Source organism: Cyanistes caeruleus, chromosome 8 (genome assembly GCF_971803275.1).
Source record: "Cyanistes caeruleus chromosome 8, bCyaCae1.hap1.1, whole genome shotgun sequence".
Classification (NCBI taxonomy): Eukaryota; Metazoa; Chordata; class Aves; order Passeriformes; family Paridae; genus Cyanistes; species Cyanistes caeruleus.
Genome location: NC_141708.1, coordinates 14,763,838 through 14,781,025, shown reverse-complemented (window position 1 = coordinate 14,781,025; position 17,188 = coordinate 14,763,838). Strand labels below are relative to the sequence as shown.

Here is a 17,188-nt window from a genome sequence, read left to right as displayed (position 1 = left end):
AAGGATATGAAAACTGAATTGCTACATCAGCCTTTAGGGGTCTCTCTTTAGGTCAAAACTTTATATTCACACAGATAATAATTGCTGGTTCCTTCTTCTCTTACCCCAGTTTCTTTCTCAAGAGTTCTTTATACATTATGGCAAATGCTGAAGAATTACAATTTCAAGCTTCTGAAAAAGCCATGTAATTAATCTATGCATGTGGAAGAAAAGAGTAGTAGCAGTAAAATTTCCTGCTCTGACTTTTCTAGCTGCCCAGCATGTGAAAGAAGGTGGGGCATTTTCATAAATAAGCATTTCACATCAAACCTATGCCAACTATGACAGAAAATAAATTATTTACATAAAACTTAAGATAAATAGTAATGCTTTCAAGTCTGTAATGAGCAGACTTCAATTTTATTTGCATCTCAATAACTCTCACCTTTCAAAACTAGCACTTTTGATGCATCATTTACAGGCTAACAATTACAAGCATATTTACAAGTTTCAACTCCTATTTTCTGTTATTGTAGACTAATTTTCTGTAGGTAAGCTTGAAAACAGACATCTGACATCAGAATGGTCTAGGCCATGTACAGAAATAAACAATTTCACAGTAACAGAACCGAGTCCATCGATTCTTAATATGGAAAGGCAGCTATTTCTAGAGACAAACAGCAGTGATAAGTATCTCACTTCTAATATAACAAAGGGGCCAATTTACTTCTCTGATAAGAATTGGTAATATTCAGGCTTTAAGAGAGGTTGTATTTTACTTTATGATTTTGTCCATCACTTGGCCTTGCTCAGAGTAAATCTCTTTGATCCTCATAAGGACAACATGGAATAGATCAGTCACGCCAAGTAAATATTTATTTATTTCAGCTTCCCCATCTAAATTTAGTCCAGTGAACATTTCAGAAAAGAAAAAGGAAAACTCAGATTACATCTAACAAGAATAATGACACAGCAGACCTCTACTTTCTACAATCTGCAGAAGTAAGAAAAGCAGAAAGCTCTTGCATTGAGTTACTGCTTGCTCCTCATGTCAAAATCAACAGTGCAAAGGTGGGCACACCTGCCTTAAATCACAGTCCTTTCCACATATCACCACACTGTCAATAATCAGGAGAATAAAAGGTTCTCTTTGGCTGACTCACATGACTATCTAACAACTGGAAGTTATTACTCTGATATGAACTGACTTTTCTTAAAGAAAAGTGAAAAATTATACAAGTGCTGATTAATGTAGTTGACCACAATCAGACTGAATTGTTGCAAGTAATCAGAGAACAAAGATCCTAAGGAAGGACTATTAAATTAAAAACTCAGAATAATAAAGAACTATTCTATTGTTTGAATATACAACTCTGGAAGTGACTGCCAGAATGACAGAGCAGGTGCTTTTCAATAGGAGTGCAGAATATGAATCTTTGAGCTCAGATGATCAGATCCTGTCAGCGACCCTCCAGTGCTTTTATGATTATTTTCTAGTAAGGTATGCACAACGACTGCACTTGGAATGTGCATGTCTATTATCCTCTTTTATTACAATCACACATTTAGTTTGATCAATTTGTATATTTAGGACTGAAACATGTTATTAAAAACTGAAATATAATGAGTTTTATCCAGATTCTCTAAACTTATGTCAGTAGCAGTCATTATTTTAATTTAGGTATTTATAGAAGTTCATGGAGCAGTTGCTGAGCTATTTTTACATGGCTTCATTGCACATATTTAAATAACAGAAAAAATTTGCCAAGGAAAAAGATTCTATGGCAAATCAACAATATAAAATGTAGCTCAATGAGTACTATGTATCACTTTTTTCCAATTATCTAATTTAGTTGTTTTCTAATTATCTGTCTAGCTGTTACAGGGATGGTCTCCAAGGAGTTTGTCTAATGATCATTCATTGAATTTCTTTAATTTGAAGGAAAATAATTAGTGCTTTCACAACAAAAACATCAGTGATGTAAAGGCAAACAGGTGAATACTAAATACAGGAATTGAAAGCTGCTTGGTTAATGTGGTACATAACACAGGAATAATATTTTGACTGGTTTTCCAAGTTTGCTGAAAAGATTTCAATAGAAACTGAAGAATTTTCTACACCTGTGAAATCTGAAGTTCTTCCCTCCACATTGTTATCTTGGCCGAAATATTAGAGGATCACGGGAAAAAGTAAATTAATAAAGCTTTCCCAAAAGCAAACCCATGTTATTTATTATTATTACCAAAATATACTTTGCATATGGGTCTTACCTCTCAAATTTTCTCAGAGATGTGGAAATAATAATTTCTATCTCTTGAAATCCTTCCCATGAATTCCTGGTAAGGTTATTACTGGTAAACACCCACAATCATCCTTTCTCATTATGCTACACATGCATATTGTGAATTATAATTTCTCATAGTACCAAGCCCACAAGTCAATATTTCTATAAAATTTCTAGAGCAGTGTTAGTAGGTTACACTCTTAACTATTTTTCTAGGAGATTGTACTGTTCCTCTCCCAACTTCTAAAATCAGAATGACATCCTGTTCCCCTGAAAATAGTGAGAACTCTTGCCTTTCATTAGAAGCCAGCTTTCAACCCAAGACTGTATTTTAACAGACCTTGTTAAACAATGATTAGTTTCTTGACAGAGCATTATCTGATAACTAAACTAATAAAATACTCACCCCTTTTTCACAATGTTGTGTGTTACTTGTACAGAAACCACTGAGTTGCATCTCCACTACTCCAAGCTTACATGAGATTTACCAGGGTAAAAATGGACCCATCCCCCTGAGGCAGAATACTTCCCTTGTGTCCTTCAAGTAATTTATCTCAGCATCAATCTGTTTTCAATTCACTTGACAAAACCACTTTTCTCTATTTTACATACATTATGCAGTGCATGTACAATTTTAAAAGCATAGATACATTTCTGAGTGGAATGCTAATAAAGATATTGCTGTGTTCAGAGCTAATTTCATTATTTTTCACAGCTACTGGTCATTTATTGTAATACCTGACCCTGTACACTTTCAGCATTTTAGTAACATTTTCAATGTTATACTGACCTTTGTCAATGTGTTCAATTGGGCTACCTTTGTAATGGAACTTGTGACAAGAATTTGTCCCTAGCAATGTGAATTAGGTTTTCACTGTATTTACAAAAAAAAAAAAGAAAAATAGTATCAATTCTAAGTATATGCTTCCCTAATTCCTGTTCTTTGAAAACTGAGATCAGAGACAGTGCAACATATTCTGCCACCTGAAAAATCTTTGTTGGCTTCTTTGAAGTAAAAGAAAAACATGGAAATGTTTAGGCAATAAATCTGTAAAAAAAATAACTTTCTCCAACTTGTTTGCTTATAGTTTCATCAGCAGCTACACAGACTGCCATTGTTACTGATGTAGCAAATGTAATTTGGAATATTTGTAAGAAACCTTATCTAAAGCGAGAAATGTAAACACCACCATCAATATTCATAAAGATTTAAAATTATAGGTCTATAATGGATGAAGAGTCCCAGAGAGGCCACATCTGTCAGTAATCACCATTAATTAAGTTTTTCTGAGTTACACTGCATTGAAGAGTAGCTGCAAGAGCAGAGACCATATGAAACCACTGGATCTAAGTACCAAAACTTTCCCAGAAATGGTATCTCTTTTATTTTGGTTGTGTGCTAAGTAAACAGCCAAAAAAAAAAAAAAAAGCCTTATTTTTCTCCAGCAAACAGACATCTTTTTAAATTTATCAGATACAATCATGATATACAGTCTGCCTACTATTTTCCACAGTATTATATTTGTATGATATTTTGCTCAGAGGATCATGGGAAGACTATTTAAACAATTAAAGCTTACTGGAAAAAATCCAGTAAAAGTTTTATTATTTATCATGTCCAAAATACCCACTGGATATTTTTTGTAGATTTTGATTGAAGAATCTATCATTCAAAATAATTTATACTTTAGGCAATCATAACACTCATATTTATAGTTACTGAAAATAAAATTCTTTTACCAAACATTCAGTTAGGATTACCAAAAATACCCCTAAAAAACCCCCAATAACAGACCTTTCAAACCCCTCTCCACCTAAGGGAGCAGCACATCACTTAATAGATGATATTCTGCCTTTATATGATAATAAATCACCAATTTATTGAAAATTTCTGCACAGCCAAAGTGCACCTGTGTATTCAGCCCCTACCCAGACCTCCTCTATGGTGAGTTTTTCTGCCTCTTGCAGAATGGAAGTCACCTTATCTGCAGAGCCAAAGCAGAAGCATCACAAGCAGGGCAAGATGTGCCTGACAGCTTCTTTTGCCAAGAGAAGAGAAAGGAAAAATATTCAAAAATAGCACAAAAGAGCTGAATACCAGCTGAAGTGATAAGCAGTGCATTAGTACATTATTGGAAAAAGAAACAAATTATCTGATTAGTTTCTCATGTACTGCCTTCCTCTAGAGGAATCAGAATCAATGGAAAAACTAAATCCTAAAAAAAAGGACATAAAGAACACCACAGTAAAAAGAAAGGGAAACAAAAATGTCGTAGAAAAAACTGGAAAATTAGTGGAAGTAAAGTAGGTGAAAGCAAATCTGATTGTCTTAATTTGTAATGATTACTCAAGACTTGTTCAGTGAGTAAGCAAATCCCTCATGGCCAAGGCTTCAGAAGGTCTGACTTAAGTTCTAAGGAATTCTTAAACAAGGATTTAAAAAAAACAAAAACAACCCCAAAAAACCCCCATAGGTTATTTCTTTAAAAAACTAATTTTTCCAAGATGATGTGGAAAAGTAAGAGGATGGCATTGTGACAATGTCAGAGCACATGAAATTCATAGAGTAGCTGATCTTAAACCTTAAGTCCTTCATGGAGGACTCTTTTAGCTGTGATTTGTGTGTACCTAACGCTCTGGGAAGTCAATCAGAAAGAGAATGGCCTGTCATGTCAATAATCACTGAAGCAGGATTTACTACTGTAATATTTCTGTACTTTGTCACGGATTTGTAACAGGTACAGCTAGAATGAATTCACTGCTCTAACTTGTCCTATTCTACAAGCCTCACAACCTGTTGGAATACAAGAAATCCCAAGTTTGTCTGAACACTGATAGGCATTATGAACCTGAAAATGGAGACACTTCTTTCAAAGAGTATGAGATTTTTGAGTCCTTACAAAACAGTCACAGAGCCTGCAAAAGCTTCTTGTGATTAGGCAGTGAGGAGCAGGATTTATTCCAACAAACAGTCTAACTGCATCAGCTCTAAACATTTATCTTGCTGCTTAAGGGTTTAATGTGCTTGTACTACAAAGTAAGTATTCAGGAGCCAATACTATAGGAAAATATAAACAGATATAAGATGACAAAAGCAGCTGGCTGTCTTGACATGCTCTGTCAGCAGATTTGTGAAAATGTTATGTACCTGAGGCTCCTCTCTGAGTTCTCCTTCATTCTGCTTCATTCAAGATTTGCATGCTTGTTTACTTTATGGAGATAAAGTCTGAGAAATTAATGTGTATATTTACTGAATTTTAGATCATGCTTTGCCTGGGTTGCCTGCATGACTCTGTTAAGCAACATAATGGCAGTAAATTTATATTTACTGCATTTTCATTTTGTTGCCATTCATAGCGCATTAAAAAAACAACCCTGGAATAATTTCTTTTATCCTTTTGTGGTATTTCTTTAAATTAATGTTAATATAAGGGAGCAAGGGATTGTAAATGAGCTGCTAAGACAGCTACTATTATGTAACAGTATGAAACTGTTGATAATGACATCTCAATGATGTTACTGTCAAGCAAATCACCCTGGGCATGTGCTTGGGTTCTGCAGCCTCCCCAGTAATTTCTGAACATTGTGTTGTGCAAGTGTCCATCTCATGTTGTTACACAGCTTTTGGAGCTACAGTGATGCCAAGGGAGAAAGAGCATACAGCAGCTCTCAGGATGTAGTTCCACACTGAAAACTGACTACATGCTAATTTCTTACTGGGACAGTGACAGGTCAGTCAGTTCTTCCTGCATGGATTAACAGATAAAAACACAACTAGATGAAATAGCAAGGTGAGATGGAGAGAGAGGGAAAGGAAAAATAGGTTTTCAAGACTGATTAAGCAAAGAAAGACAAAGTTGTTCTACATGGCAGAAGTACTATAGAATGAGGCCCTGGCAGTCCACAGGAAAATCTTTGGGAAAACATCTGGAGAATGCACCTGTGTTAAGAATATATGTAAGTAATGATCAAGAAAAGTTAGAACAAGTTATTAAAAGTTGTAAAGTTAAACTGTACTTAGACATTCCTGTTGATACCTTCCTTCATAACTAAGTGGTCTTAATTCAATTTAGCTGAAATTCATTCCTAAATTAATTAAATTCAGCTGAACTGAGTCAAAACTGCTTTGATTCTGGATAAGGGTGCCTACTTAGAGTTTCACTTAAACACTTTCAAAATTCATTCAGATTAATTTTCCTCTGTGTCTGCACATAGGCAAAACCCTTAAACTGATTACAAAGGCAACTGAAGAAATCATGCATGGAGTGCCACTAGAAACATATTTCCAGGATAATATCTTCAGCAGCTCAGAACTTATTACTTTTTAACACATTTTTTTGGTCATTATTTCCATTTTAATGCATTATTTCAATATCTACATGTTGACACCTACACAGGAGAGAAGCTTGTGCTCTTGCAAACCCTCTCAACTGCTAAGTAAGATGGGGTTCATATCATTAGTTCTTTGTAAATCAGCATTGTATGTTTTCACAGCAGCACAAAAGAACCTACTAGCAAAGCTAATGACAGAAAAACAGAAGAAAGAGTTTTAGTCCTAGAAGAATTTTCCTACACTTTTTCTTCTTCATAGTTGCATGAAGACATCACCATAGCTGTATGTGAAAGCTGCAGCCTGTTCCTTTCTGGTGCTGATGATGTTTAATTTAGTGTCCTAAAGTTTTGAACCTCACTCCAGTACTTGTTCACTGAGCTGAACAAACCTCTCCTCCCTGACTCTTCAGGTTATATAACAACCTCACATGACACATCTGCACATTCTGCCTACAGAAGGCATATTTCATTTTTGATTCTCCTACCCATTTCCCAGTTGAAGAAGACGCTTTTCATTTTAAAGGAAACTTATTCTCAGGTCCCAATAATTATTAAAAACTTCCATAATCCATCGGACTACAATATAGGGCAAAGGAGATTTACTGCTGTACCACTTACAAGGACACTGAGAAATCTGAAAATACATGGTACCTCTTATTGACTGTACAAATGTCCTGAAAACAGGAAGCATAGTGGAAAGAAAACCAGCATCATTCATGTATCTTATCCTTCCTAGTGGCAGTAGTGTTTTAGAAGAAACAGAATTGCCAAAGCATATATACTAGATAGAGCAACTGGTACTAGCATAAACCTGAACAAATGTTACCATATATCAAGGATTAGCAGATAATTACAAAAAGCAACTGATTACCAGTTCATGCTGATAGTGTCTGAACTATCTTACTTCTGCTGATGGTTTAAGTTTGATTTATATTAGAGTATCCCTGAGTTTAATGCTAAATGAAAAAAATAACCTTTTAGAATTTTTAAAATGAGAACAGAAAATAGTGCCCTAGTCACTTTATGTTTGTTTTTTTGTTTTTTTTAAGGTGCTAACAAACTGGATAAAGTATTTTCAGGAATACACATATTGTTAGCCAAAATAAACCCAGACTTCAGTGCAGTGATTTCATTGGGATTATACAGCAGTAAATCAGGCCCAAGTAGTGCAGCAGTATGCTGAGTATTTATTGCAGACAGTCAGTTATCAATAGATTTTAACATTCACTGCTAGTTTTCAACTATGTCTAGAGTGATTTTCCACACATCAATGAACTCCTGAGAACCAAGAAACTGAGAAGCACTGTAGCAAAAGGTACCCAGTGAGTCTGATTTCTTTGAAAGTTCCGTCCTTACAGAAATTCTTTCAGTTGCACTGTAGAGGAAAACTTATTGCTGAAGCTTGATGCTGCCATCTGATTCTATTTGTTATTTGACAGAATTGAACTAAGCTCTAAGTACGATGGGTACCCAGTGCATCTGGGTAAGATGCATTTTATTTAAATATAATACATACATCCTGACATATACTCACATTAGACAGTTATTTACTACAGACTTCGCTAAAATCAAACATAAAACTTCTGAAAAGTAAGGATTAAAATACAGTCAAGAACTCTGAAATTGCACAAGACTGAAAACCATAGTTCAGGTGAACAGGGGCTGATAAAATAGTTTGAGATACATATTTAATTCTATGTGGAAATTAGGAATTTACACATTAAAATTATCAGTACTGCTTAAATAGTATGTTTGATATTCTGTGGCATTTCTGTAGATGACTGCTATCATCAGAAGTGCAGTGATAAAGGCTGAAGAAACACAACATAGCTGTAAATAACTCTCCAGTTCAATGACTCTGATAATTACATGCAACTTTGCTAGACTATATTTAGTAAGAGTTTTGAATCTGTTAAGACACTTTACACAGTACTGATCAAACAGAGCTTATAAAATATAAGAGGTTTTCTGCAATAAAATGTCACAGAAATGCATTTTTTTTCTTCAAGTGTGAAGTCCAAAGATTGCTTTTTCCCCCTTAAAACAGCAGCATATGCTGGTCAGTGAAGCATACACTACACAGCTGTTACATCTACTGTATGACCTGTACATATCGAATTAGCCATTGTGTTTTTCAATTCTGGTTCATCAGGGTTCTGGTCTGAAGGGCTTTAACCTACATTTAGGAGAAAAACACAATTCATTGTTATCTTGTCTATCCAAATTCATAGCCCACAGCCTATTTTGAGCTAAAACAATTGGCCTATTTATTTTTCCTCTTTTTTTTTTTTTTAATTCATAGCAGTCATGCAGGGTGTATGAAAAAAAAATTCAGTGTAAGGATTAATGGCAGAAAAACTCCAGGACTGTAGTTTGATATGTATAAATATGTATTCCCATGCACACAGAGAGGATGTGGACTTTTTAACAATCATCATCACTCCTCAGGTTTGTACATTTGCATTCTTGGCACATTAAGAAAAAGAACTATTTCTACACAGAATAATAAACATAATGCAGCTTCCTGAACATGTAAATCCAAGTGTGGTACTGTAAGACCTAAACAACTAAGATGTACCAAAAGTTGAGATAACTTTTCTCCAGAAAAAAGAACCAATTTCCTGTATTGACCATCTTCTGGATACACTCTATTGTTGAGGAAATCCATGAGGCATACAAGATCTGTGTAAGAGAGATTTACCACTGCATTTCCATTTCTAGATATACCTCTCTCCCAAAGCTTCCAACCTACTGGATTCCTACCAGAGGAAAGAAATGAGTCAAAATGGAATTTCGGACTTACCTTTTGCAGCTTTTCTTAGATCCTTAAATTCAACACTTTTCACGGGCATTTGAAATAACATTGGATTCAAGACTCTTCCTGAAGTACTGAATATTTCTAGCTATTTTAAGTACAGCTGTAACTTTTGGTTAGTGTTGTTTTAAATTATGTTTTAGTTACTCATTCATGTCAGGAGAAGAAAGCAGTAAAAGGCCTGGGTGAAGAATCATTTAAACCCATTTGTTTTTCTCAAATTCATTAAGGAAATCCCCCTTTATTTCATCATGAAGTTTTCTCAGAAACTAAAGAAAGCTGTTATGAGTTTCATTCACTAAAACAAGATTATGAAGGCAATTAACTTCACAAAGAATGGCTGTCCATGTATGAAGTCAAACAATGAATATCTGTGTAGAATTCCTTTCTCTGTAAAGCAGAGCTTATATGCTTCATTACAAACTAACCCAGCATTAAAAATAGCAAGTTCCTTCACTGAGGATTTGGAAACTCAATTAACACCTGTAAGTTCCTTCACTTTCTGGGACATTTTGGGAGCACAATAACAATAATTCAGAATAACAAACTAACTCTTATGTAGAACTATGGAAGTTTAAAAATGGGATTCTTATAACTCACAATCGGGAAATAATGGTCCCATATATATTGTATTCAATTACTTTTCAGCAAATTTACAAGCTTTCCTTGATATATTTGATATATTATGCTAACCATACATAAATCAATAATGCAGAAAGAGCTCACAGCATAAACATGAACCAGCACATCAATATTAATTTTGCTAAGAAATATTTTTTTCATTGAGATGGGCTCAAGAAATACTATTTACATCTTTGTGAGATGCCTGCTGGGACAGTAGTCATGCACTTTACGTTCTATTTTCAAAGTGTAGCACATGACACTCAGTTTAAAATGACAGACAAGAGTGAATCATAATAGTCACAGACAACTCTCCTAGTATCACAAGTCTTGTCAAAGTTTTTTTTGTTAAAAAAAAACAAGTAAACAACTTTCTCCTCCTCCCTCACCACAAAAATCTCTCCCTCTTCCCACACACTCAAACACTAGATGTTATAGCAGAGAATGATCTCTTGAGAACTGTAAACTCAGGAAATTGATTATAGTAAGTTCACTATTTCCACACCTCCCCTCCTTTCCTCACGCTCTTCTACTTAATTTTCCCTCTGTATTTTTTTTAGGAGACATGTTCAAAGTTCAGAAAATAAGCTCAAATACCTACTAGGCATCATAAACATGTATTATTACTCATTCATGTGCACTACCCTTCCAGAACAACTGTTGTTAACCCCATACACACAGAAAGCAAGATTCCAGTTCTCAAAACTACGCAACATGGAAACGTGGAATTATTAAGTTTGGAAAAATCCTCTAAAATCACCAAGGCAACAGTTAACTCAGCACTACCATGTTCACTGCTAACCATATCCCCAATACAACATCCACATGTTTTTTGAGCTCTTTCTGAATGTCTTGAACATATTTTTTAAGTTACTTGAACAACTTCACCACTTGCCTGGGAAGCCTGCTCTAACAACCCTCTCCATGAGGAAATTTTTCCTGATATCTAATCTAAACCTCCCCTGGTGAAACTTGAGGCCATTTCCTCTTGTTATGGCACTGTTACCTGAGAGAAAAGACTGAACCCCATCTGACTACAATCTTTTTTAAGGTGCTGTAAAGGCATGGTCCTCCCATGCCTCCTTTTCTCCAGGATAAACACCCCCAGCCCCCTCAGCCGCTGCTCACAGGACTTGTGCTCCAGCCCCTTCCCCAGCTCCACTGCCTTCTCTGGACTCGCTCCAGCCCCTCAGTGTCTGTGTTGGGAGTGAGGGGCCCAAAACTGAGCACTGAGGCCTCACCAGTGCCAAGCACAGCAGGACAATTCCTGCCCTGCTCCCGCTGGCCACGCCGTCTCATACCAGCCAGGTACAATTCCATGATGAAGTTATTTCACAGACTCACAAAATATGCTGAGTTTGAACGGACCCACGAGGATCATTGACTCCAACTCTGAGCCCTTTCTGGGACACACCAGGAATTACACCACATGCCTGACCATGTTCTCCAAACACTTGATCTCTGTCAGGCTGGAGCTGTGACCACTTCCCTGGGGAGCCTGTTCCAGTGCTCAGCCACCCTCTGGGTGAAGAACCTTGCCATAACATCCAACCTAAACCTCCCTCAGGCCATTCCTTCAGGCCATTTGTATAAACATTGGTGAATGTGCACGTATGCTCATAGGTGAATACAAGTTTATCATTCTTTTCATACAGTAGAAAATGACAGAATTTTACATTGCTTTTTAAAATAACGTAAAAATTAATTCTTATAGATGAAATAATTATATATTTTTACTGAACACCACCTTAATACATCAACAAAAACTAGTGCAAGATTTTTTTACTTCACAGAATTTTGTATCTCTTTTTAGAGACAAGTCAGACTATGCAAAGCACTTCTGAATTCACCCTGACACAGAACACATCTCACAAGTTCTACAAAGTAGTAACAGTCAATTAAGTGAGGAAATATTAAATCCTCCAACCCAAAAAAGAAATCTTAGAGATTTCTACTATTATGTATTTTTTTCTGGAACTAAAACAGAAATCAGGGGTGAACTCCTCCCAGCTAAGCCCACACAAACCACAGAAACAACAATGCCCTATTAAATAATTTCTTCAGCAAACAACAAGGCAATATTGGCAGAAATATTTTAACTGAAATTTCAGTTCCTGTGTCACAAAGACAGTTCTGAACTACTCTGGTCCTTCCATGAATCAACTCGTCTCTTCATAAGTCACTTTAGAAGAGAGGTTCTATCTAATTGCACCCCTAGGTTTACACTGTGCAGAAAACATAGAGGTAACATACCCACTTCCCAGAAAATGTGCATTCCACTGCTGGTTTCCACTACATACTCAGTAATGACTATCTGTCTGAAGATAGACACATATATACATATCCTTTGGAAAGTTCAACATAATTACTACAACATAGTAATTATGCAAAAATTATAGCAAACTACTACTCAGAAAATCACACAGATTAATTCCTCTATGTATATAAAACCAAAACCCACTCAAAATTCTTTGATACATGACCTCCTGAATGGCTGCATTTTCCTGAAGAAATATGCTGACTCTCATAATGAGAAAGGCTCTGTATCCTTGCATGAGCACCTTTATACCACATGGAGAGTTTGACTCTTCCAAAGCAGCCTCCTCAGCTGTGTGCTGTTGATCATTTCCTCAGATTATCACATACAGCTAGAGGTGAAAAAGTCTGGAAACAATCAAGAATTTCTAGTAAAAGAATCCACATTCAGGAAAAAAGTCCAGCCATATCACTTCCTAACAATGAATCTATTTTAGTTATTATAGAATTCTTTGTTACCATAGGTCTATTTGTGGTCCAACATGAGCCAACAAATCAACACTGAAAAGGGGAAAAAAAAAAGCAAAAAAAAGAAGAAAGAAAGAGGAAAGAAAAAGCTTCTAAATGCACTTTCACAGTTACTAAAATTATCAGTTTAGAAACTGGAAATGCCTTCTCTAAAATAGTCAACAATCAATTACCTAAGCAACCATGTAGTGAAAAAGATTTTGAGAAACAAAATGGAATTATTTATTGGACACTGATGCATGCTCTATTATGCAGCATCAATCATTCTCTGAGAAAATAAATATTAAAACAAAGAGTTTAGAAAAAAATAGCTGAAAATACTTACACAGGGAATTCTATAAAAAATGTTAAAAGGGTATTGTTCATACTATAAGAAAATTATAGGCATTTTATTTTATATAATGAGAAAATGTGGGGGCTAAGTCCTCAAAAGTCAATGGAGAAGTGGGACTTGTACTCAATATTGTATGTGGTCATTATTACCTTTGCAGCACCAAGTTAATGTAAAATATGTTCCAACAACTGATGCTGTGTGTTATTAATTGTTATGGTGTCAATGGGGTTTTGTTATGTGGTTTATCTTAATTAGTGTAAAAACTATTATTTAACAGCAGAATGCACATGAAGGAGTCTGATGGTTTATAACAAGGAAACTAATCTCATAATGCCCTTTGGGAAATCCCAAAGAGAACTTTTCTGTAACAAGAGCAATGGAGCTGAAAATCAGAAGACTGTTTTTTACTCAGCCATTGTGGATTAGAGAGTGGCAGCATATCTCTCAGATATATATTGGCAGCATATATAAAATCAGTTGTATTCATGTGCTCAGGAGCAGAAGTTTGTTTCACAAGAAAACAATTGTGTTCAAATAACACAATTTTACATCAAATACAAGTTGCTAATTCTCCCAGTCTCTTTGTTCTTGTATTTATTAATTTCAAGCTATTAATATTTCTTGTCACTTCAGACACACAAGTTTGGACTCCAAACTCTACATAGCACTAACGGAGAATGACTAAATGGCTAGATGAATTTAAGTTTTAAACAAAATACATGTTTCTGAAACATCATTGAAATTTAGAAAACACCCAGATAGCTGGTGTTATTTGCAAAATAAGCTTTGTATCTACTAAAAGAGAAGTGGCAAAGGACAAAAAAAAACCCAAACCAAAAGGGCATGAGCTCATAGTTATACATATTAAAGTTCCTTCTAAGCAGCCATGAAACAGAAAAAAGTGCTAAATTTTTCCCACTTTCAGAAAACATAATGTACATTAATTTTATATGTTAAAACATATGATAAGCCAATACAAGAATTGTAGAAACACTTCTGTATACCTAAGATAATTGACGCTTTTCATGCATGCATTAATAATATTTGGCTCTGTTCCATTTTTCTCAATCCTTAGAAAGATCTGTAAGTGCAGGATGACCATTCACATTATAAAAGGCCACAGAGAAAAGAAAAAAAGAAGATATATTGAACACAGAACACCAAACTACAAACGCTGCAGGTGTCATAGCAGGCATAAATATATGAAGTCACTATTTGAAAAGGAATAAGTGGTATCAATATAAAAAAATGTTTTTTGAGCAAACTGGAGAGGTGCAGTTTGTCTTGTCTAGTTTTGATTTTGAAATCAAACCCTTTAATTACCTGAACGACAGACATTTCAACTTTTTCCATAGCTAGTACTCACTGTACAATCTGAACCCACCTGCAAGCAAATTAATGCTTCCACAGAAAATACTAGTTTATAACTGCTAAATGTTTTTACTTAGTTTTAATTTTATTTTAAAACAAGAATTCCATGGTTGTAATGAGATACCAAGAGGTATTTTTGATACCTCTTAGACATTATGTCTAAGAAAAAAGACAAATATAAAAAAATCCTTGTTTGAATGCAAAAACTAGAATGAAGGTGATTATTTAGAACATTGAATAAATAGACATTATATGTCTGGTTATATTCTAAACCACTATTAAAACCACTAGAGGATTAAATTAAAACAATATATAAAAGATTTTTTAAAAAGTAAAATAAATGTAAATGGATGAAGCAGGTAAAATACAACAAAATTTAAAAAGCCTACATCACATTAAGCTATACCTTCATGACAGTACCCACCTACTCACAGAGAAAGAGAAAGAGTCCTAGACTAGTTACTGTAGGATCAATTTATAAATTTACACCCCAGAAAATTCTCTTGTAAATTACCAGGAAAAATTTTCAAATAATACCATTATCCAAGAGAGGAAGAGCAAAATGCTTTGGGCACTAAGACATGGAAAGAAAATGGAGAAAAGAGAAAAATGGGAAGAAATTTTTCCCAAAGGGAGTGCCTTGATCTGGATGTTTAATCTTGACATGTTTGTAAAATATTTTGAACCAAAATAGACTTTGATATTATGTATTGCATCATTCAGCCCAGTGTTTCTCTGTAATATGCCATACATATAAAACTGAGAAACTAAGTTTTGTTTGCTTGTGTCCTGCTTACTTGGAAATTTTTTCCTTGATTGTGTGTTTTCATTTGTTTCATTGTATGTTTCAATTGTATGCAGTTGTAAAAATAATAGAATGAGAAAAAAAAGAAAAATTATAATCTTGTACTAATGTGTATGATACAGACATACTCAAAGTTCATCCATTTGATGAGGGAAGTGCTGCAATAATCTCTAAAAAGAAAAGTGTGCTGCAAAATCAGAGGCCATCACAATGGAAATGAAGATGTCAACATAATTCATGCCACATTTATGATGTCCATCAACCTACTAGTTCTTACATGCTAGGAAAAAAATACAAAATTATCCTGAGGATATCCTGTGACATCCGGTAGGATAACAGTATTTTGTTGGATGGTATTTTCTTAATATGATGTATGTAGTTATTGAATATTTCAATGTGAATGTTCTCAAGAAGACTGAAAAGTATTTGTATTTATTGTAGCATGGAATGAAAGAAGATCTGGAGTGGGGAACATTTAGTCTGATAGACTGAACCAGAAAAATCAATAATAGCTATCTTCTGTGGAAGCTACAGGAAGTATATTCATTTTGTATTACATTTCTTACAAATTCTATACATTGTTTGAACTCTGAACTTCCTGACCTGATCTGCATGCATCAAAAAAATTCTGTACACATGCATTCTGTAACTGGGAAAAGGTATCCTAAAATGGATGAGCAACCTCACGATAGCAGCAACAGAAATTTTCCCCTTCACAATTCCTCTTCGGATTTTTAATTCTGTGCTTTACCCTGCTCTCTTTCCAATTGGTAGAAATCTTTAAGTTCTTTTCTCCATTCCTGGTAACTTTTACCTACGAATTTACCATTATGTATACATTACATCTATGGTCTGACAATCAAAATTTATTTTATGCAAGACAAAACCTTTTCTTACATAGATTGTATTTTTTCCAGTATGTATCTGAGACAAGAGTATTTCTAAAATTGTATAATAGCTCAACATGGTACGTGCAAGTAATCATAGGATTTTGTCAATGCACTTTAGGATTTGTTTTTGTGGCTAGCATGTCTGGTACCAATTTAACTTTTACCATTTTATCACACAGGCACTACCTGTAATACAACCTGACAAACCCAAAGGTCACTTTGGCTCAGGGCAGAGAAGAAATAAACAGAATTGAAAAGCTGAATGGAATGCATGGAGACTATCATGAAGAATTCAGAAGTCAGGGACTACATGTGAAATACACATTACTGAAATTTCAAAACCTCACTTCCAATTCATTTGTGTGTCCGGAGAATAATTAAAGATAGGAATAGATTTCTCATTGACAAGCATTTTCAATGAAGCTGGAACTATAAATTATGTTAAGAAAATACTTTCTTTAAAGTCAAAGCACAAATACCAAACTTACAGTCCACCATAAACCAAAACTGCACATTTTGTTACCATAGTACAGGAAGTTTAAAGGTTCATTCCATACTGAAGGAATTTTACTGAGGGTCAGAGGGTGGGTTAACTGCCCAAGCAATTATCTCTGCACACTGGAGATATTTTGCAGAATCAGGTTGGAACAGAGATTAGGTTCCAAGTATGTTTCAGGTGCGGCATCAAACAAGAACCAGGCATTGGATTCATATTGAATGGCACTGAAATTCCATGAACTGTTCTCACATTGTCTGAGTTCAAATGTTACATCAGCCTGGTGGTGTGTGATCACCACATCGTTATTGTGACATCCTTAGAGCACAGACAGTTCATGGGACAGAATTGTGCCTCAGGAGCATTCCTGGGATAGGATCTCAGTCTGGGGACCCAGGGTGGGATAATCCCATTAAAGCTTCTTAAACAGAGAGGAAAACAACCAGTGTGTCAAAATACTGTAACAGAAATTTAGA

The 17,188-nt window shown here is 35.0% G+C and overlaps 1 protein-coding gene across 3 annotated transcripts in view; it reads right to left on the bottom strand.

Moving 5' to 3' along the window:
- Positions 1-17,188, bottom strand: part of ADGRA1 (adhesion G protein-coupled receptor A1) — a 258,986-nt gene that overhangs the window by 91,486 nt on the left and 150,312 nt on the right. The window contains exon 1 of one of the 3 annotated variants that reach the window (XM_086901198.1): positions 12,516-12,640. The exons of the other annotated variants lie outside the window; for them this stretch is intronic. Within the exon in view, the coding sequence (XP_086757324.1) occupies positions 12,516-12,587 (72 nt within the window). The 5' untranslated portion in view covers positions 12,588-12,640. Of the gene's footprint in view, positions 1-12,515; positions 12,641-17,188 lie in introns of those variants that run through there. 3 annotated transcript variants of the gene reach the window in all.